The sequence below is a fragment of the Saccopteryx bilineata genome, chromosome 4 (genome assembly GCF_036850765.1).
Source record: "Saccopteryx bilineata isolate mSacBil1 chromosome 4, mSacBil1_pri_phased_curated, whole genome shotgun sequence".
Lineage (NCBI taxonomy): Eukaryota > Metazoa > Chordata > Mammalia > Chiroptera > Emballonuridae > Saccopteryx > Saccopteryx bilineata.
In genome coordinates this window covers 36,672,418-36,695,406 of record NC_089493.1, presented here as the reverse complement: position 1 = coordinate 36,695,406, position 22,989 = coordinate 36,672,418, and the positions used below count along the sequence as shown (strand labels likewise).

At 51.1% G+C, this 22,989-nt stretch overlaps 1 protein-coding gene across 9 annotated transcripts in view; it reads left to right on the top strand.

The window, feature by feature from the left end:
* SYNE2 (spectrin repeat containing nuclear envelope protein 2) overlaps positions 1-22,989 on the top strand; it is a 351,348-nt gene that overhangs the window by 315,183 nt on the left and 13,176 nt on the right. For 8 of the 9 annotated variants that reach the window (XM_066272842.1, XM_066272840.1, XM_066272839.1 and 5 more), the window contains 6 exons: positions 601-767; positions 13,911-14,073; positions 18,785-18,972; positions 19,421-19,571; positions 19,915-20,097; positions 21,989-22,126. In XM_066272842.1, coding sequence (XP_066128939.1) covers positions 601-767; positions 13,911-14,073; positions 18,785-18,972; positions 19,421-19,571; positions 19,915-20,097; positions 21,989-22,126 — 990 coding nt within the window. Of the gene's footprint in view, positions 1-600; positions 768-8,627; positions 8,713-13,910; positions 14,074-18,784; positions 18,973-19,420; positions 19,572-19,914; positions 20,098-21,988; positions 22,127-22,989 lie in introns of those variants that run through there. The other variant, XM_066272846.1, reaches the window with a different exon arrangement.

The window sequence follows — 22,989 nt, the reverse complement described above, 5'->3', positions numbered from 1 at the left end:
ACTTTCTCACTCTTTCTATTCCTCCTCCAAGAAGAGCTGGTCAGTGAGGATTCCAGAGAAATGGGAGGCGTGGGACCACTTGAGGTGGGTGTGGTCTGTGCTCTGAGGAGAGTTACTTTCTCTGGCCAGAGAAGGGGTCAGCATCTCCTTGAGCATCGGTTCACACCCCACGTTATGGCTTTTCTAGTTGTTATTACAAAGAGCCCTTCGCCAACAGGGAGAGGCCAACAGTAGTGGGGCTCCTAATTGTGAAATGGTCGCTGATCCCCACTGAGAAAGGTAGAAACATCCTTGTGACTCAGGGAAACTCTTACTGATAACTAGGCTACTTTAGTTGTGTTCCATTGTCCTCAGCTCCCAGGTAGGCGAAGTTGAAGGAATCTGTGAGGGGAAGCCGGGGCTGTTGAATTAAAGTTACCACTGCCTTACCAATCACACGTGTGCACTGTCTGCCTTGTTAGCTACTCACTGAAGAGTTCATGTTAACAAGTGTGAGAAGTTTTTTTAATTTAAAAAAAATTATTTTTTTCAACTGTGTTGTTTATTGCCTGGCAGAGAAGTGAATTTGGGGCAGTAATTGAAGCTTTGTGTCTTTGCCAGGACTGCATGGAAGAAATAAACTTGTTCAGTGAAAACAAGTTACAGTTAAAGCAGATGGGCGACCAGTTGATCAAGGCCAGCAGCAAGCCTAGAGCCGCCGAGATTGACGACAAGCTCAGTAAAATTAACGACCGCTGGCAGCATCTGTTTGATGTCATCGGATCAAGGTAAGAAACCGCCTAACAGTGGTCCCTGCTCGCTGGGTGCAGCAGTCCCTCTGCAGATCTAGCACGGGGCCCAGTCTTCCTGAGGTAATCCAGCAGTTCTATAGACTTAGAGATAAAGGCAAAGTTTGATAAAAAATGAGTAGAAATTCTTATTTCAACCATATAGAAAGGTTATTTACTTCAGTACATCTTTTTAATAGATATTTTTTTCTTTACTTTAAAATTTCCCATGAATTCGATCGATTAGGTTCAAATGAAAATTAATTTGGAAAGAGGTCCTCGAGGAGGTGTTAATTTAGAAATCCTCACTCTGCTGTAGGACTCGCGTGTCCTTCACATGAGATTGGGCCTGCCGGTTCCGGCTTGTGGGTGGCAAATGCAAGTAGCTCAGGACCCGGGTCTGATTTCCAGAGGCTTGTCTGGAGGTCCCCAACTGCCCCCAGGGCTGGGGCTTGGCATACTTGAGGCCGGGACCTTCTGTGAGTGCTAGGCGTGCAAGTGCCCAGTGGGCATCCGGCCCTCAGGTGGGGACGTAGTAGGAGAAACAGCTGTCGCTGTAGATCAAAGCTTTGTTCTCCAGAGCAACCCTGTCAGAAACACAACTGACCATTTTATCCGCTGACAAAATGATGATGGATGATGCCACTCAAAGCTTTAAATGTTTTCTGTGTTCAAATTCTGTCTCCAGGGACGACCACGACCAAAAAGTGTTTTTATTTTGTTTTGTTTTGTTTCTTCATTGCAACCTGATACAAAAGACAATTACTTGCCTTTGGGATTACTACGTAACTTTGTGTTGCCACCAGCCAAGTGAGTCTTTTATGTTTTGAACAGACGTGTAATGTCAAATCTGCAGGAGAACCTGTAAGGTGACGGAAGTGTGGGGGAGGAATGGAAATAAGATACTCTTACTAATTTGGCATTTTCTTTACTTCCTTGTTTACTGTAAACGTAAGTGAACCTGATTCACTCAGCAAAGGCACCAGGCTAAGTGCTGTGAGAATTGCAGGAAGGAAGATGAGTCCATTACATTAATGGGAGCCGACATCTGAGCAGCTGTAAAGCCAAGTGGTTTGAGGGCTCAGAGCTCATCTTCCTGGGGAGGGGGCGGAGATTAGGAGAAGCCTCGCACAAGTGTGGTGCTCCCAGATGGTGGTGAATGAGGGCTCAGGGTTCTTGAGCATTGCTGGTGGCAGAGGGAGACAGTTGTATATATATTGTGAGCAAAAAGGTATAGGGGCAGAGCAGTGTGGAAGTCCTTCAGCAAATGACAAGAGGCTCCGCTGCCGTGGGAGATGAAGCTACAAAGGTAGGTTGGGGCTAAGTCCTAGAAGACCTTGAATCTCAACTTAAGGCTTGCCATCCTAAATTAAGTCTGAGTCATTCATGGAATTTTTAGCAGCGGAGGGTCTGCTGAAGGCAAAAGTTAGGGTGACGTGGCCGGCAGCGTAAGCTGGGCTGACTTCGACTTCTCTCTGCTGCCAGTTAAAAAAACAAAACAAAACTGTTGAATCCGTGGTGATAATCCAAGCGAGAACTGAAGACACAGGTTTTTGCGCCCATGCTGACTTTTTCACATATTCATGGAAACTTGAGTAGTGATTTTAATATTCCTAAGCCTCAGTTTCCAAATCTGCATGATGTGCCTAACAGCGCTGTTCACATCAGAGGCCACTGTGAGGGCGAATGACAGGGGTCTTGCATTTGGCACAGGGCCAGCCGGTGGGAGCCAGTGTTGAGCAGTTATTGTCATTGCTTTTCCCTAAGAAGATGCTAAGACTCAGGAGCATGTGTGTTGAGCAGAAGAGGAGTCCCTTGGTTATGTCTGACAGCGAGAGAGGTCTTTCCTCCATGAGACCAGTGTCTTGGACAGTCTCATTTCCAGCTCTTAGAACAGAGCTTCAGAGTTTTTCAAAGCTCTGAAGTGAATGCACATGTCCGGTATGTCTTCGTTGACATTGTCTTTATATCCTAAGCCTCCTTGGGTACCAGGCACTAATCAAGGGTATGATGACATCGTACCTGTTCATGGACTGGGCTTCCTAAAGAGTAAAGTGACAGTCTATTAATCATTCACACTTGGATTATACCAAATCAAGTTTAATAGGCTGTTTGCTTTATTTTCTCCTCTGGGGCTGCCTGTCTTCAGCCAATTCCTTGGTGAGAGGGAGAAAAAAAACAGCAGGTGAAATTTCAGTGGTCTCTTTGGAAGGAGCAATTGGCAAAATAAGGAGTGGAAATAATGGCAAATATATTGTCTGCCAATTATATTCGTAACGATGGACTTCACTTAATTTTCATTGTAATTCTGAAAGGTTGACGTCGTCATCCCATTTTACAGCGGATGAAACTGAGGCACTGAAGTTAAAAACCTGCCCACAGTTACATGAGGCAGCCAGGATTCCAACCCGAGTGGTTGTGTTGCCTCCCTGTTACCCAGACCCTTCTAGTTTGTTACATTGAAATGAACCAGATCTCTGTGAAACTAAGGAACTGGGGAGGGAATAACTTATCTTCCCCTAAAGCAACAGCCAGGCTGAGACAGGTGGCTGAGAGTTTAGGAATCCCTGAGTAGAGTTTACTCTCCGGGTGAGTCTGTGGACTGAGGCACCACGCTTGGTCCTACCTTAAACTGACCTCACACAGAATCAGCTCCTTGTCTGATCTCTGATACTGATCATATCATCATCAGGGAAGTTGGGAGCACAGGCTGCAGAATTTAGATTGAGCAGTGCCAACTGTAACCCGCAACCCTGCAGGGTACACTAATGGCCTCATTTGCCCAGAGGACACTATTTAGCCTTTTCTCTCCTGCTTGTGGTACTCTGCTGCTTTCCTCCTGTGGCAGGGACAGCATTGCTGATTAAAAATGCCCTGGCCGGTTGGCTCAGTGGTAGAGTGTTGGCCTGGAGTGCAGGAGTCCCGGGTTCAATTCCTGGCCAGGGCACACAGGAGAAGCGCCCATCTGCTTCTCCACTCCTCCCCCTCTCCTTCCTCTCTGTCTCTCTCTTCCCCTCCCACAGCCAAGGCTCCAATGGAGCAAAAAGAAGTTTGTCCGGGTGCTGAGGATGGCTCTGTGGCCTCTGCCTCAGGCGCTAGAATGGTTCTGATTGTGGCAGAGCGACGCCCCAGAAGGGCAGAGCATCGCCCCCTGGTGGGCATGCCGGGTGGATCCCGGTCGGGCGCATGAAGGAGTCTGTCTGCCTCCCTGTTTCCAACTTCAGAAAAATACCCCAAAAAAGATAGGATTTGGAAGGAGACCCTAAACAGGTGCCCAGCCCCGTGACTTCGGGATTTTAACTACAAGCCTTTCTTTAACTTCAGAGTTAACAATGTATTCAGAAGTCTAAGACTTCAATACGTCAGGTTTAATTCACTGTGTGTGGGGGGGAACCCCTGTTGTTTCAGGTTCATTCTCAGAATAATAGAGGTGAATTATAGGGTTACTTAAATGCACATTTCAGGTAGTAGCTCCATTATGGGGTCAACAGGGGAAGAAACCACTGTCATTTATTTTTAAGTGCCAGGCTCCGCATATCTCCTCATGGTTCAGGGGGAGCATTGCAGCTCAGAGAGAGGGAATAGGGGAGCATTGCAGCTCAGAGAGAGGGAATAACTGACCCAGGGGTTCAGTCAGTTCTGCATAGGGCAGGGGTGGGGCCGCGGTCCGGCTGGCCCACTGCACCGTGCATCAGAAGAGCACTCGGCTTCTTGGAGACTTTGACTTTTAAAGGTAGTTTATCAGAATTTTTCTAAAACCGAGAACTCAATGTAGACTCTACTGTTCATTATAGACCAGTGGTTCTCAAACTAAATGTGCGTAGAATCCGTGGAAGACTCGTGAAGACATGCTGGACCCCCACCCCCAGAGCTTCTGCTTCTGTCGGCCCGAGTGGGGCCGAGACTGTGTATGTCTAACAGGAGCCCAGGAGTTGCCAGTGGTGCTGGTCCAGGGACACAGAGCTGACAGGGTGAAGGGACACGGTGTGCACCGAGTCAGAAATCTTGGACCTGCCACTTCCTGTGAGCAAGTCTTGTGGCCTCTGTGTGCCTCAGTTTCCTTGTTGATAAACCATGTACAAGGTCCTGGAAAAGAAAGGACCAGGACAGCTGTGGGTCTGTCCATACATGTGCCGGGGTTCGTCTGGCTACCGTATGTAAAGTGGGGAGGCTTAGACCCAAACAACTATCTTTCCTGTGCTTGTAAAGAGTTCTTCAGGCCCTGGCCGGTTGGCTCAGCGGTGGAGCGTCGGCCTGGCGTTCGGAGGACCCGGGTTCGATTCCGGCCGGGGCGCACGGGAGAAACGCCCATTTGCTTCTCCACCCCTCCGCCGCGCCTTCCTCTCTGTCTCTCTCTTCCCCTCCCGCAGCCGGGGCTTCATTGGAGCAAGGATGGCCCGGGCGCTGGGGATGGCTCTGTGGCCTCTGCCTCAGGCGCTAGAGTGGCTCTGGTCGGGACATGGCGACGCCCAGGATGGGCAGAGCGTCACCCCCTGGTGGGCAGAGCATCGCCCCTGGTGGGCGTGCCGGGTGGATCCCGGTCGGGCGCATGCGGGAGTCCGACTGTCTCTCCCTGTTTCCAACTTCAGAAAAAAAAAAAAAAAAAAGAGTTCTTCAGCTTCTCCAAAATCCTTAAAGCAAAGAACCTAAGAACACATCTCCTGAAACAACTGAATAAGTCGGTGTTGAGGCTGATTCCCTCACGTAAGGGCACACAGGCCCCGATGTGGGCAGTCAGGTTCTCAGACTGGCTCTCCGTCAGAGCTGCTGCAGGAGCTTCTAGCGGTCACGTGGACCCTCGGGCAGCTTCTTACCCCGGTTACATCTGAACTCGTATAAAGCATGCTATTAATTTCATCAACAGAAACGCCATTTGAAGCACTCTATATATTTTTGGTGAATGGTGTGATTAATCTAAAACTGAAACTTATGTGATGACATGAAATATGAATTATCTACCACTGTGCTTCTCGGACAGATTAAACAAAGAGTTCAGCTTTTTAAAAGTTGTAGCTATTAGCTCCTCCTCTTCTCCATGTTTTCTTAGAAGCATCTTTGGAAAGCGACCCAGCAAAACCTAAATGTACAGGAGAGACGACTAAATTAGAGAAGCTGTTTTTCAGAACTAGCAATACATGCAATCCTGTATTGGAGGAAACTAGGTTACCTATTAATAAGAACAGTTTAGGCACAGGATGTTGGGTGATGGATAAAAAGATGTAAAGTTGACCTGATTCAGCTTACACAGACCAAAGCTCTGAAAAGAGGGTCCCCAGACACTGTCCCTTCGGTGGGACTGGTGCCAGAGAAAGACTCAGCCCAGCACGTAATCTCACCTTTGTCTGTTCTTGATTTCAAAATCCTAGTAGTTGAGTGCCTTAAAAACCCACCTACTTCTGTTTCCAGAACCCCCTCCCCAATTATTAATCAGAGCCTTAGCTGCGTCCTGTGAAGCCGGGTCCCTGTGTCTGCTGGTGGTTCCTCTCGGTGGAGCCGTGTCAGAGACATGGAGGTGAGGAGACTGCTTGTAAAGGCTCCTCCTGGCAGCATATGAGAGTGAGCGAGTCAGAGCTCCCAGTGTTAGAACAGATCAAACAGTTGAGTGCAGAGACGGAACCGAGCATGTGTACAGTGCTCCTGTCGGTGCTGGAATTGTTGGTGATTTCAGTTTTCTTTTTTGTATTTGAATTTCCTAAATATTCATTAGGGAAAAAGACATGGGACTTTTTTGTGTGTGTTATAAATGTTATTTTTGTCCTAATTTCTCTTTGAGGGTAGCGGCATTATAGACTTGGCATCCTTAAGCCAATGTTATGATGGAGGGATTTAAACATACCACCATCGCCTGACCTGTGGTGGCACAGTGGGTAAAGCGTCGACCTGGGACACTGAGGTTGCTGGTTCAAAACCCTGGGCTTCCCTGGTCAAGGCACATATGAGAGTTGATGCTTTCTGCTCCTCCCCCCCTTCTCTCTCTCTCTTTCTTTCTGTCCCTTCTTTAAATGAATAAATAAACATACCACCATGTGATTCCTTCCTATTTAGCCTAGCTATCAAAAGAATCGAGTCTGGCCTGACCTGTGGTGGCGCAGTGGATAAAGCATCGACCTGGAAATGCTGAGGTCGCCGGTTCGAAACCCTGGGCTTGCCTGGTCAAGGCACATATGGGAGTTGATGCTTCTAGCTCCTCCCCCCTTCTTTCTCTCTATCTCTCTCTCACCCTCTCTCTCTCCTCTCTAAATATGAATTTTAAAAAAAGACCAAACCTTAAAAAAAAAAAATCGAGTCTGTTAAATAAATACATACATTTCAAAAAGGAATCAAGCCTATAAAAAAATTTTTAAATAAGCATAATTTTCACATTTGACCCACCAATGTGAAAATTGCATTATACCCACCTGTATTATAATAGTAGCAATTAAAATGTTGTCATTTAAACTGAGCAGTTATTACTATGGCAACTGTGTGTTAAGATTGTTCTTTCATTTCTTGCAGAATGGGCAGGGAAATGTGTGCCTTTTTGAACTGATAAAGATTCTTGTTGCTTGCCCTTTATCTGTATTTTCTCAAGGTTAGTTTGGAAGACCAAACAATGCTGCTAGTCATAAAATGTACTTGCTCTAGTCTCAGCAGTCTGCCTGATACAGTGGGCCTGCCTTTAGAGACCTTAGTCCAGGGAGAGCCAGGAGGGAGCCAGCCCCCTGCCCATCCTTGTTCCCTCCCGTCAGCCTGTCATTCTACCTCTGGAGCAGGTGGCCGCTGCCCCCAGACCCTGCAGGTTGGGGCGCTGCCCAAGGAGACAGCAGCCATCACTGATTGGGTCGGTGGACAGTTAGTAGCCTGTGTCCAGCATCAGAGAGGTCCAGTGTACCGAGCCTTGTGGGGTCATAGCAGGTCCCAGGGACAGCCAAGCCTGTAGACGAGTCAAGCCAGATGCTTCATTTGTTTCCAAATCTGCATCCTAATTTCTCCAGTCTAGAAAGTGCTGGCTATGTTTCAAAGTGAGGAATGTCATAATGACTAAATGTGGGGCTTTAAGGGGAAATGATTGACATTGTTAAGTCTCCAAATTAGGCTGGCCCCGAGTGTAAAAGGGGCCAGACACAAATCCAGGTGCCAGGGTCAGCAGTGGGATCAGATCCGTGGAGACCCGCGCTTTGGGATGTAGAAGAATGTGTAGGTACTCACATTATGGTAAACCCTGGGGGGGGCTAGCAAGAAAATTGCAAGATTTCTTCCTCTGCAAACTCTTAAAACGCCATTTGTACTACAAGAAAATATTTTTCTGTAAGAGCAGAGGAATGGACTAAATACCTACCTCTGCTCGTTCTGAGCCAGGATGCACGGGACTGAAAGGGGCGGGGCGAGCCCTCCTCCCCCACCCACCCAGGGAGACTTCTCCTTCGGCAGGATGGGAGGAAGGCATTCCTGCTGCGCTCGGGAGCTTCAGGTTTCACCATTTCTCATAAACCTGAAACAGAGAAATTTAATTTGACAAGAACAGAAATCCTCTTGTCCGCGCCCCAATCTTAAATGTTTCTTCTCTCGGTTTATAGCACTTCATAAATAGCCCATGGCCAAGATAACACTGTGACTTTCTTCCCCAGCACTGCAATACTGCAGCATCAGAACAAAGAGTGTGTGTGTGTGTGTGGTGTGTGTGGTGTGTGTGTGTGTGTGTGTGTAAAGAGCCAGAGATATTTGTTTATTGGAGGGGAGAAAACTGAGATTAAAAATTGCAGTTAGCAGAGAAGCAGGTCTCTTCCTTTTCTAAGGGCACTGCTTTGTGGCCGTGAGGGGAGGGCGGCCTGTGGAAGATGCTGAACCAGTGAATGGAGAGGCCTGCGGGCCGGGGGAGGGGCCGCCTTGTCCCTGGGAGGTGGAGGTGCAGCCGGGAACTTGGAGCTCTCGCTAAACACCGGGAATGATTTTTTTCTCATCAACAGTAAGTGCAATTTCAGTCATCAGCTCTGCCTATGGCGGAGGGGAGGCTGCCGTCTCTGTGTGACTTGCTCTTTTGCTGTCTCATTTTGGTTACAATAGGAATTACCGATGAGATGGTGGCTGCTGAGTATGTGTGCTCAGCCATCGGGGGATGGGTTCTTTCCCAGTGTCAGCATGCGTGTGGTGTCTGCAGCCAGCCTTTGACAGGCAGAGGAGAGACGTGATTACACTGTGTGCAAAATGGAAGTCCTCTGGCAACATCAATGCTTCAAAGAGGCAATTAGCTCAAATGTATTGTAATGTCCATGCCCCCAGACCAGGGCTGCAGGATCTTGGAATAATTGATTATCTTACTCTAAAGATGTTTAATCATTTAAAAAGATACAGTTTAACAAGATTTGTATGTACAGTGTTTTAAGCAACTGACAGCTGCCCACAGGTCTGAGTTTCTGTTTGTTTTCGAGACAAATTCAGCTCTTTTAACCATCTCAGTTTTCCTGAGTGCATTTTAAGTATATTTCCTTAGTATATTTTAAGTTAGGCCATCCACATTGGCATTGGAATTGTTTTAACTTATGCTGATCTAGGGCTTTTATAATTTAACTGTAGAACCTCTAGCATGTAAGAGAATAGGACTGAAGTGTAAATTATTCCATATATTTATACATGAATTTGATATTTAAAGCCTCCATCACACGTTTGTAAGACTTAAGCTTGATACATAGCATAATACTAACCTGGCTTGATTTTGTTTTAGAGGAAAAGCGAGGTTCTTCAGTATTATATTATGATCCATCGTAGCTAAAAGAAAACCTTTTGTTCACCTTATTTTCTGCATTTCTACTCACGGTCCCTGCACAAGAACTTCTAATCTGTAGCTACTCAAGCAAAATTCTCATCTTGTTTGTTTTCATATAAAAATGTTCTATTCGGGTCTTCCAATAGGGCACGCAGGTGAAAAATTTCCCCTTTCCCCCTGAATATTTTGTTTTTCCAATCCTTAGAACTGGAATTCAGCTCAGGAAGTCCTGCTTATTTTTTTCCGGGGAAGTAGGATTTGCTGAAATATCTCCGTGAGCCGTGTTAGTCGAGCGCACCTGGGCGAAACGGGCAGGTGCGGAGGTGGCGGGCAGGTGCGGAGGTGGTGAGCCGCGTCGGTCACCGCGGTGGCTGGTGGAATGCAGTGTTGTTTGCTTCCCAGTGCCAACCATGTGGTTTCTGAATGGGTTCCCTTGTCTCTCAGTATTAACTCAAGATTTAAATTTTTTTTAAGAGCAATATTAATGAGGCCCGACGCAGAGGGTCCACTGCCTGGGTTGGTCAAGGACACATACATCCTGTACAGAATAGAAAGATACAAACTCAACAAGTACCCCTGCCTTTGGGCAGCGGTCAGGACGTAGAAAGATGTTAAATCTTGACCGGATGAATGCTTCGTAGCTTCTCAGCGACCTTCTGTGCTGCCCTCCCACCTTCCCCTCTTTAATCGGGCCCACGTGTGCGTGCGGTTTGTGTGCCTTCCGGCCAGTCCTTCACTGGCCCAGAATGGACCCAGGGTTCAGGAGCATGGTGGCTCATAGTGTGGCAGCAGACTGTTTTGTAGCCAGACGGCTTGGAGGAGCTCTGATCTTTAATATGAAACACAACCACCTTGTTGATGAAAAAGACACATTTGAAGGTACGCGTGACTCAGAAGGTATGGGTTGAGCACCTCCTACGCTGTGATACAGTGTCTGCATTAGAGCAGAATTAGATCAGGAGCTCGTAGGGAAGGTCTGTTTTCAGTTTCCTTTGCATCCCCAGGATCTGCACAGGACCCCAAGACAAAGCAAGTGGTTAATGTTTACTGAAAGGAAACCATGGAGATTCGAACATGGGTACCCACAATGGAGTGCTGGGTGGATGGGCTCCCACACCCACCCCTTCCCCTGGTTATGCTGGAGCCGGGAGTCTGGACTCCTGACTGTGGTCCTGACAGGAACAAAAGCTGTCCTGTACCCCCGGCACATGCAGGTCCATATGCGGTGCCATGGGGACCGTGCTTAAGAGCAGCAGCTCCGGGCCAGGCTGCCCGGGCTGGATCCTGCCTCTGCAACTTCATGACCGTGTCACGGGGCGAGTTATTTCATCTCGGTGCCTCGGTTGTTTCATCTGTCAAACTGGGGGTGCAACTAGTGCCGATCTCATAGCACGTGTGAGGATTCAGTGCGTGGCAGGCGTGTAAAGCACGACAGGCCTGGCACAAGTAGGTGTCAGCATATTCCACAGATGTCCCATTTTAGTAATAAAATTTGTAAATAATCAAGCATACCCAATGCAGAAATTTAAAAAGAATGGGATAGTAATAGAACGTCTGATCTTTTATTCCCACACCCTGTTGATTTGCCCTGAGCCCTCCACGTTGGAGCCCACTGGCCCAGAGGGCCGGGGTCCTGGGACAGCCGCACACACGGCCTCCCCACCGTGCGCGTACTCACCCTCTGCTCGGTGCACACCTCACCGCGGGACTAGCGGACTCAGAATCACTGCAGCTCTGTAGTGTTTGCACCCAGGCGGTTTTGTTGCTTGTTAGCTCCCTTCATTTGAAAACTTGAACCCTAGCCCTCTGTTTAGAGTGAGAAGCTGGGATCCTTCAGCTAGAATAGGGGCAGGTGGTGGGTGAAGCAGGGCAGCTGCTGTTCGGGGAGGGGGGGGAGGAGGACTCCGCAAAGGCTGCTGGGCCTGAGAGCACGGATGGGGGGAGCTCTCAGGCTGGGCTGCTCCTCTAGACAGAGCCTTCCAGAAAGGTGGCCCCTTGCAAACTGTGTGGAAGACTCCTTGCCCCATCAGGCCTGGGATTCCTGGCATTGTATGGCGTGTTCTTTCTGGTCCCTGGGCCATCAGGGTGACACGACATTGGAGTGAGGAGGGTGTACCTCTGGAGCCACAGCAGCAAAGGAGGGATCTAGGTTGCAGCTGCTTCCAGACCTGGCCCTGGAGGCCGTTCGCTCCTTTCTAATAACTCATCTTCTGGCTTCGAAGGGAACTCCTCCTTGAGGTGTGTCCAGTAACAATGTAATTTGGAAAACATATCCCCTTGGAAGTCACTATGACCATAGTCCCTGGGCATTTATCCCCGTTAGGCACAGTGCCAGATACCTTTCATGTGTTTAGAGCTCTCCACCCTCTCAACCGCCCGGTGAAGGAGGCTTCTGACCCCTGTCACACTGTTTTACAGAGGAGATGGAACAGAGGCGGGATTCAAACCCAGACCCTGACCAAGATCTGTGCTCTTCACCACCAGGCTCCACAGCCTACTTCTAAGCCTGCCGACTTCATGGCAACACTGAGAATGAAATATTTATGTACTGACTTTGTGAGGTCCAATGCTATATAAGTGAGATGTCACTATAGCATTATGTAATCCCCGTCAGCAGTGTTAAGAGCTAGTCCTGTTGAGCACTTCCTCAACGTGCATGAGAATAAGGCTTTAGTGCGTCCTCTTGTCTGTGTTACACTGGGAGTCAGGAAAGCTAGGTTCCTTGCAGGGGCGCGCAGCTTATAGGTGGTGCAGTGGGACCTACAGACCAGACTGGTCTGCCCTTAACTTCACCCAGAGCTTACCACCTTCCTGATGCTGGAGAAGCCTCAGAGGCCTACTTGAGATGAGGGGGCCAGAGGTAAAAGGATTTTCCCTAAATCATAAAACTAGCTGCTAATAGAGCTGGAGCAAGAAGTCCCAGAGTTGAGTTGGTCAGCTGTAGGGTACAAAATGTACATACACACGCACGTATACACACTGCCTCTGTGGCGTACTTAAACAGCTTGTGGTGGAAGTCTTATATACATTTATTCATTCAACAAAGGTGTATCGACTCCTCCTGCCCAGCAGGGTGTGGGTGTGCTGAGTGTGCAGAGGAAGCGAGCCCACCCAGATGAGGGGGTGCATGGTGGATGGAGGCTGCGGGCACACAGGGGAGGGGCAGTGCTCAGAGCACACCGACAAGGGACAGGGGGCGTGGTCAAAGGCCAGGGAGAAGGGAAGAGGAGCCACTTTGCATACTGTGGGGGTGGAGGCAGAGAGGCCCCTGAGTGCCTCAGGGATTAAACTGGTTTATCAGGGTAGCGAGGACTGTGGAAGGGTTTGAGCATGGATCAGACCTGCTCTCTCAAATTGGCTACAGAACCCCAGGTGGGTGGGAGGGCAAGGCCAGTGGGAGAAAGCTGCTCACAGGCCATCGGGGAAGAGATGGGGGTGGAGGGGGTTGGTATGCTTCCCGCAAGTTAGGGCCAGTGCCCCAATTTCCCTTCCTGGGCCATGGGATGGGGTCTGACACCTCCTAACATGAGGATTGTTAAGTGGGAACTTCCCATTGTAAGCCATTACTTCATCTCTGGATTTCACTGAAAGTCTCACGGATCTCCAGAGGAAGCCCTCACTCGCTCTACTTTAGGATTTTCATGACAGCAGTTTATGGAAGCGTTTTTCTTCAGCATCTGTATTAGATTGTTTTCCCTCAGCAGCTGTGTCATTTCCCCGTGACTGTGTTGACCTAACAGTGAGCTCACCAAATACACTGATGCGTGTGAATTAATTCAAAGCCTCTCAGTGCCAAATCAGGTGGAGCGGGGTGGTGGATGCAAATGACCTTTGCCCTACCCACTCCCTTTTTTTTTGACTCACATGGTTGCCCCATAATGGGCGGGTTCTGTGTGTACAGCACCCTCAGCCCCTCATAGGAGACGTGGTGGGGGTTGGTACATGTTCTGTGCTTGCTCAGGAGGGGAGTCCCCCGAGAGGCATCTTGGGCCACATGCCACATGGCTCAGAGTTACTCCATCCAAGCAAGCATCCCATCATTCCCAAAGTGAGATCCCTGGGACCCAGTTCATCTTTCTGGGGCTCCAGAGGAGAGAGGAGATGCCGTTTCTTTCTCTCTGGGTTAGATAACCACACCTGACCTCTACCCCGTTTCTATCTTGGATATCCCAGAGACTGCAGCCGCCAGTGACCTTCCCCGACGGGAAGCAGGCGCGTGCGTCCTATTCAACCCATCGGGGAAGGTCAGTGGCGGCCGCAGTCTCTGGTGAGTCACTATAAAATCAATAACCGATGTAGGTTGCTGTTTACCCTCCACACCCTTATTGGAGCATTCTCGCATAAATGTTGCACTTTTGTGTTCCACCTCTTTTTTTTTTTCCCCCTGCAAATATGTTTAGGGTGAAGAAGCTGAAGGAGACCTTTGCTTTCATTCAGCAGTTAGACAAGAACATGAGCAGCCTTCGCACCTGGTTGGCTCGCATCGAGTCCGAGCTTTCCAAGCCCGTGGTTTATGACGTCTGTGACGACCAGGAGATCCAGAAGAGGCTCGCCGAGCAGCAGGTGGGGCTGGGCCGGGAGCTGTTGGCAGAGTGGGGTGGACACGGCGCCTGTGACCCAGACCTTCCTCGCATCGGCTGTGTGTTCTAGCATGTTTACATTTCATAATACTGGTTTTCAGGTAAATAGCACAGAAACGGACAACATTGTACTTCTTAAAGAATCACTGGATAAATTTCACAGGGGCTAATAATGTGTGTTAACGTTTTATAAATCCGAAACGTGACAGCACATCATTAAGGTGCAGGGAATTTTTTCCCCAAAGCATAGAATTTGGAGCGGCAGCCACTCCTGGCCTTCTTTGTTCTTGTACTAAAGTGTTTCGTAATTTCAGTCTGGTTGGTTTACAGGTTCCCAACCAGAATCTCCAATATATATGGAATGCTTCTCCTTTGGTTACCCCCCCAAAAAAAGTATTCAGTTGGTATTCACAGCTACCATAACTGTAAAGAAGTTAGATATTACTAGTTTTCTATCGCTACTATAACAGACAAATTACAAATTTAGCATCTTAACACTAATTTATTATGTCTGGAGGTCAGAAATCTGACACAGGGCTGAGATGAAGGTGTCAGCACGGCTGCTTTGGGGAAGAGCTCACTTCTTTACCCTTTCCAGCCTCTGGAGGTCTCCTCGTGTCTTGGCTGATGGCCCTTCCTCCATCTTTAATACCAATAAATGGCTCCTCTTTGCCTCTCTCCCATGGTCACTTCCACTCGTCACCTCCCGCTTCCAGTTTTAAGGACTTGGAATTACATTGGCCCCGCCTGATAATTTAAGATAATGTCCCTATTTTAAGGTCAACTGAATAGCGACCTTGATTCTCCATGTTTATGGAAACCAACATATTCACAAGTTCTGGAAATAAAGGTATAGACATTTTGGGGCGGGGGGAGGGACTATTCCCTCCCCATGTACCACAGATGTCCTGAGAAAACTTTTAGTATTCTTGTTTAAAAAAAAAAAAAAGTTACCACGTGTTTATTGTATTCAATCCAGGGCTTAAATGTTTCATCAACAAACACTAAAAACGAATGTGCCACACACAAAAATTATGTATGGGCCATTTATAAAAAAAAACCTTACCTGTGTTTCTATCACTAATTAAATATAATAAAGGGCTTGATTGCCTCCAGCCCTTTATTAAATAAAACCTAACCACTTGGGATCACCAAGCAGTCCCTTCTGCAAAAGGCCTTGGTAATGAAGAGGCATGATGTCCTCGACTTCTCATTCTCGTGTCCTTGGGGCTCCAGTGTGGGAGGGGTCAGCCCTTAGAAGAGTCCTGTATGTATCCTCTCCGGTGTGTGAAATGTCTTTGGGAAATAAGGGCTGTGTCGTTGTCCCTGGGGAAGGGGTCATCTTCAGAATGTACAGGGGGTGCAACCTCTTGACACTTGTGAATCAGGAACCACTTTTATCGAGTCTTCAGCATCACTCCTGTTTGCTTTGCTTTCCCCATTCTTGTGGGGCGCCAGACGGCGGTGTGGGGGGAGTTGTTGCCCCCCCCATTCTGTGATGACCAGTAGCTGCCTCCCCAGCGGGCCAAGTCAGCTTCATGCCTACCCCCCCACTCCTCCCCACGACACCCCAACAGACATGCTCCCCACCCCCCCACTCCTCCCCACGACCACCCCGACAGACGTGCTCCCCACCCCCCACTCCTCCCCACGACCCCCCGACAGACATGCTCCCCACCCCCCACTCCTCCCCACGACCCCCCGACAGACGTGCTCCCCACCCCCCCCACTCCTCCCCACGACCCCCCAACAGACGTGCTCCCCACTCCTCCCCGCGACCCCCCGACAGACGTGCTCCCACCCCGGCTACTCCTCCCCACGACCCCCCCGACAGACGTGCTCCCCACCCCCCCACACTCCTCCCCATGACCACCCCAACAGACGTGCTCCCCACCCCCCACACTCCTCCCCATGACCACCCCAACAGACGTGCTCCCCACCTCCCACTCCTGCCCACGACCACCCCAACAGACGTGCTCCCACCCCCCCACTCCTCCCCACGACCACCCGACAGACGTGCTCCTGACCCCCCCCACTCCTCCCCACGACCACCCCAACAGACGTGCTCCCCCCCCACTCCTCCCCACGACCACCCCGACAGACGTGCTCCCCACCCCCCCACTCCTCCCCACAACCACCCTGACAGGCGTGCTCCCGACCCCCCACTCCTCCCCACGACCACCCCAACAGACGTGCTCCCACCCCCCCACTCCTCCCCACGACCACCCCGACAGATGGGCTCCCGACCCTCCCCACGACCACCCCAACAGACGTGCTCCCCACCCCCCCACTCCTCCCCACGACCACCCCGACAGACGTGCTCCTACCCCCCCCACTCCTCCCCACGACCACCCCAACAGACGTGCTCCCCACCCCCCCACTCCTCCCCACGACCACCCGACAGACGTGCTCCCGACCCCCCCCCCACTCCTCCCCACGACCACCCCGACAGACGTGCTCCCCACCCCCCCACTCCTCCCCACGACCACCCTGACAGACGTGCTCCCACCCCCCCACTCCTCCCCACGACCACCCCGACAGACGTGCTCCCCACCCCCCCCACTCCTCCCCACGACCACCCCGACAGACGTGCTCCCCACCCCCCACTCCTCCCCACGACCACCCGACAGACGTGCTCCCGACCCCCCCCACTCCTCCCCACGACCACCCCGACAGACGTGCTCCCCACCCCCCCACTCCTCCCCACGACCACCCCGACAGACGTGCTCCCCACCCCCCCACTCCTCCCCACGACCACCCCGACAGACGTGCTCCCACCCCCCACTCCTCCCCACGACCACCCCGACAGACGTGCTCCCCACCCCGGCTACTCCCAGGGAGACGTTCCAAAACCACCCTGGGCACCACCCACCTGATTTTCTGCCCTCTCAGCCTGGTTTTCTTCTTGGCTTCCTTTATCTTCTTTTTTCTAGTCCCTTCTGTGTGCTCATTCCTCCTGGCTGCGTTCCCTAGTTTCCTGTCTCCCCTGTCCTGAGCTCCTCCCCAGCTCTGGGGCTCTATGTCACCTGCTCGGGCGCAGAAACACAAACCGAGCAGGAGCCCATTTCCAGAAACTGTTGGCGAAGGCCTTTCACTTTGTTTTATGTTGTTTCTTAGGTCCGCTTCTTCAGATTACATTGGAACAGTTTCTGAAATCTAATTATTGTGCAAACTCACTCCTGAGTGGGTACCATTGGTAGGACTATTTTCGGTATTACTCATTTAGCACCAGTGTTAGGGTTCCTTATTTGTTATTTTAACAAAGTTAAAAGGGATTTCTATCGATCTGGGTAAATGTTAGGAAAGCCCAGGACAATTCCGTGGACCAGTGAGAGTTCTCCATAAACGTAGTCATTAGAAAGCCCGTCCTCGCCCCGGCCCCAGGGAGACTCCCCGCAGGCAGCGTGTCAGGCTTTCGTCTGTCCGGGGCTGCACATCTCATGGGACGTGCAGAGTGAGAGGGGAAAACACATTTCCTTCTGAGTGTCACGTGGAGGCGCTCGTTTTAATCAGTTAGGATCTGTGTTAAGAACTGGTTGGTTTAAAATACATTTGAGTGTTAGCATTTTATTCTTTCCTATCCACTTGAACACAGAGTGATCCAAATTGTGCATTTATTAGAAGAAACGTAAGAAGTATTAGTCCTGTGTAATCTCCAGAATTAGCCATTGAGATAACCCGGAGTGAACTGCACGGTGCCTTCCTGTGGACGGTGGCGGGCACTGTTTATGAAGCCCTTCCTCCTGCAAGCTCACGTTCATTAAATCCAGGGAACTTTTACTGTTGATAGCGGCTTGTTTAACTTTGCTATTTCGCAGTGTAATTTGGACAGTAGGATTAATTTGGATGTCGAGAGAAGCCTAATTCATTTAGATTGGCGAAACAAACAGGCCCCTTATCACTCCTGACATGAGGAGCAGACAGCAGTGAAGGACATCGTCTCTGAGTAATAACTGAAAATACCATGTTTATTCCTAAACAAGTTTTCTGTTTTTCCTACAACCATATATATTCGTGAATGTTCCTTCCGAATAAGGGGACTGCATCACTATCACCATCACAGGACACGACTCCCCTCCCCACGCTTGGCTGGACCCCGTCAGTGGGGGAGGGGTGTCTGCCTCCGATTCCTTCCCTTGGGCCGTGGAGCCCTGGGGTGGGCTCATGGGAGGCTGTGGGCTGTGCGGCTCCACAAGAGGCTCATGCAGCATGCACGACCTGGGATCTGTGTGAAGATAACACAAAGGTCTTAGTAGATTTAAGAATTCTGTGACACATAAAGGGTTAAGAGTTTCTGTTACCAAGTTCTAAATCCTGCTGAAAAAACTCGGTTTCCCAATGAAGACGTCCCCAAAGCCACGTCTGCCTTTGAGGCCCTTGGAGTTGGGTGGTACGGAGTGGGTCCCGTGCCGCCTCCCAGCCTGGGGGCAGTGGGCTCTCAGGAGGGGTCCCCTACTGTTCCCACTCCCGGACACAGTCAGTTCAGCAGCTCCATCCTTGCTGTTGTCAGGGCTTAGGTTCTGTGTCAGCGGCTGCAGCACAAGGGCTGCACAAAGATGAGGGAGACTCAGTCTGTGTTGCTGCTTCCAGCGCGGGCGTGCCCCCAGGACTGTGCCCCTAACCCTAACCTTTGATGCCGACCCACCCACCACCACCGTCATCTCAAGGCGCTTCTGCCTCTAATGTAATCATAGGACCTGCAACGAGACATCGAACAGCACAGTGCAGGGGTGGAGTCTGTGTTCAACATCTGCGATGTCCTCCTGCACGACTCCGACGCCTGTGCCAATGAGACCGAGTGTGACTCCATCCAGCAGACCACCAGAAGCCTGGACAGACGCTGGAGGAACATCTGCGCCATGTCGATGGAACGGCGGATGAAGTAAGAACCCAGCTGCCCCCGCGTGTCTGGAGTGTCGGCAGAGAAGGCGCAGTAGATGAACTAGTGCTTATTAAAGACATGATTCAAGGGAAAACATACCACTGGGGTAGTACCTTTGTCCCCGCTCTCCCGTGCTGCGGTGTAACCGGGGCTGGCCCTGTACCCCCGTGTCCCCAGCAGAAGGCAGTGGAGGAGGCCCTGTCTGCTGTTAACTTCTGCGGTAGGAGCTTTAAGGGGCTTGGCACCTCCTGGAACAACCGTAAGCTGACCAAGAAGCAGTGTCCCTGGTTACTTCCCAGAAGGGTGTTAGGGTCTCTCCACCTCGGTGGTGCCGGCACTGGGTGTGGGGGGCGGGGCCGGTCAGGAATGGGAGCAGTCAGGAGAGAAGGGGGTGCGAGAGCTGTGGTCCAGATGGGTGGCTTGCCCTAAGTTGCCTCCTTTCTGACAGAATCGAGGAGACCTGGCGCCTGTGGCAGAAGTTCTTAGAGGATTACTCCCGCTTTGAAGACTGGCTCAAGTCAGCCGAGAGGACAGCGGCCTTCCCGAACTCCTCAGAGGTGTTGTACACGGTGGCCAAAGAAGAGCTGAAGAGGTTTGAGGTACGTGGGCCCTCCCCAGCCCGGTGCTCCTGTGACCGAGGCTGCGGCAGGCTGAGGGGCAGCTAGAACGACTGGCTGGCTCTAAGGGATGGCTTCCCCCTAGCCCCGTCCAGGGCCCCGTCCACAGCCTGCCGTCAGCTGCTGAGACAGGCTGGCCAGGCGTTCCCAATGCGTGCCGCGGGCAGGCAGTGAACGTGAGAGCCTGTTCTTGGCATCAAAGGAGCGGGTGAAGCCAGCCCCCCGCCCCCGTTGCCACTTTGGTTTGGGGATTCACCGCGTGCAGCCGGCCGCCTGGGGTCTGGCAGAGGCGTCCCGGCCCTGACGGCTGCTCCGTGTGGCGCAGGCCTTCCAGCGGCAGGTCCACGAGAGGCTCACTCAGCTGGAGCTGGTCAACAAGCAGTACCGGCGGCTGGCCCGCGAGAACCGCACCGACACGGCCAGCAGGCTGAAGCAGATGGTCCACGAGGGCAACCAGCGCTGGGACAGCCTCCAGAGGCGGGTCACGGCCATCCTGCGGCGACTCCGGGTAACCTCCTCCCGCGTCCGTCTCGGGGCTGCTGCAGACTCGGGGAGAAGCGACGTGTGGTCTTGGGGTGCAGCCGAGCGGCGGGTGGGAGGTTTCAGGGAAGGCCTGAGCTAGCTTAGCGTTCTTCCCTTCTGTTCAAGCCCAGAGCTGCCAGCTCTGTTTCCAGAGCGGTCTTGGGCCTGTGAGCAGGCTTCCGAGGCCGAGCTTGTCTATCTGATTCGTGTTAGCAAACACATCTCTTTTTTCGCTTCCTGCAACTGCCCACGGGGTGGGCACAGCCAGCCCTGGGCTGCACCTCCGCCTGGACGGAGGCCCACTTTGTCCAGCTGTCCACTTCTCTGTCCTGTTGTTTCCTGGGCAGGGCCCCCTCTGCACTGTGCAGGTTTGGGACAGCAGTTCTCTGAATTTCAGAGCACACAGAGGTTGGGTTTTATTTTCCTTTTTAAATATTTCATGGATAATTTTTTTAATGTTTATTAATTTGAGAGAGAGGGAGAGAGAGAGAGAGAGAGGGAGGGAGGGAGGAACATCAGTCTCTTCCTGTGTGTGCCCTGACCTGGGATCAAACCAGCAACCCCCACGCTTCGGGATGATGCTCTAACCATCCGAGCCATCCAGCCAGGGCTTTTAAAAAATTTTTTAGGCCCTGGCCGCTTGGCTCAGCGGTAGAGCGTCGGCCTAGCATGCGGAGGACCCGGGTTCGATTCCCGGCCAGGGCACATAGGAGAAGCGCCCATTTGCTTCTCCACCCCTCCGCCGCGCCTTCCTCTCTGTCTCTCTCTTCCCCTCCCGCAGCCAAGGCTCCATTGGAGCAAAAGATGGCCCGGGCGCTGGGGATGGCTCTGTGGCCTCTGCCCCAGGCGCTAGAGTGGCTCTGGTCGCAATATGGCGACACCCAGGAGGGTCGCAACATGGCGACGCCCAGGATGGGCAGAGCATCGCCCCCTGGTGGGCGTGCCGGGTGGATCCCGGTCGGGCGCATGCGGGAGTCTGTCTGACTGTCTCTCCCTGTTTCCAGCTTCAGAAAAGATGAAAAAAAAAAAAAATTTTTTTTAATGTAACATTCACCTTGGATTTCTGTTGTTCAGAAGCCGTGCCATGCCAGCCTTTGTGGGCCCAGGTAGAGACTGCCGGGGCCAGTGTGCATTGTGTCTGCAGGAAGTAATTTTAACCCCTGCTTCTGTTCTCGGGACATGATGCTCTTGAACCCATTCTAAAGGTTGAAAATCTGGGCTTTGGGGTTTTTTAACCCTCTCAGGAAGAAACTGGCTAGCATCTCAGGCAACCCCCTTGCATTAGTTTAATTCCTGCTGACTTGGCTGCGACCCTCATTTGGCACCGAAAGTTACGTTTGTGTGAGAATAGGTTGCCCATCTATGATGTAACCTGAGAGGCATCCGTAATTGGAGGTGCTGAGTCCTCCTCAGGGCCCTCATTCTCTGAGGAAGCACATCCAGAATTATGATACATCAGTGAAGACCGGTGCAGCACTGGTCCAGGCTCAACCCTGAGTTCAGTAATTATTTGTCTGCAAGCTACTGAATCCTTCTGTCAGGCAAACGCTTCCACAGACAGCTAATGGGTAAAAGCAGGCAAGGTTCCTCAAAGGGTAGGTTGAGAAAATCACCTACTTAGACTAGAGAATTAGAAAATTTTAAGTGCTGCAAGGACCTTAAAGATCACGGCCAATATTCTGTACCCTCACTTGCCAGGACAGACTCCAGGCTCCTGACCCCACGCTGGTCCCTGAATGCGTGGGTCCCCGGGGTGCCTGGAGACAAGCTTCTGTCTGAGTACTCCAGGGGTCCGTGCCCTTCAGCCAGAAGTAACTTGTCTGCCTGCACTCTCGTTCTGCCATCAACACACACGTATTTTTCTTCCCCTTTTGCAGCATTTCACCAATCAAAGGGAAGAATTCGAGGGCACCAGGGAGAGCATCCTGGTGTGGCTCACAGAGATGGACCTGCAGCTGACCAATGTGGAGCACTTCTCCGAGAGCGACGCCGATGACAAGATGCGCCAACTGAACGTAAGGCTTTCTCTCTCAGCCCCTCTTAATGCACCTAAGCCCTGGCCACTTTGCTCAGTGGCTAGAGCGTTGGCACAGCATATAGACATCTTTGTGTTCGATTCCTCGTCAGGGCACATAGAAATGACCATCTGTTTCTCTTTCCCTCCTCCTCCTCTCCCTCTTTTCCTCCTGCAGCCAGTGGCTCGATTGGTTTCAGCATTGGCCTTGGGCGCTGAGGATGGCTCAGTTGCTCCAAGTGTGTCAGCCTCAGGTGCTAAAAATAGCTTGGTTGATTCAAGCATCGGCTCCAAATAGGATAGCCAGGTGGATCCCAGTCAGGGCACATGTGGGAGTCTGTGTATCTCCCTGCCTCTCACTTAAAGGAAAAGGAAAAGTATGCACCTTTGCAGAGGAGAGTGGGCCGAGTACAAATTTCACCGGATACCCTGGGTGGGAACAGATTCCAGAGCTGTTAAAGCAGCCAGGCTGCATCCACCTGTAATTTTAATCATCAAAGGAAAGAACACTCTTGAGGTTCCAAACAAAAGTTCATGAGACGCTCTTTCTCCAGCACGCAGGTCCGAGTGCACGTGTGCAGTATAATAGGGAAAAGCTCTGTCAGGAGTGGGGCCCAGAGCAGATACCATCTCCTCTCCCACTGAAACAAATAATCTGTATTACCCCATAATCTCACAGCATTTCCTCCTTGGCTAGATTTTACAAGAAATTGGGAATGGAAATTTGTTTTCCTTACTGTAATGGCACTATTGAGCACTGGTATTGTTTCAGCAGAAGCACAGGCCCGTGGGTGACTTACTGTGGGAACTTTTCTGTTTCTACCAAGAGTCAGTAGGACAATACCAGTAATGTCCGTCCACGTC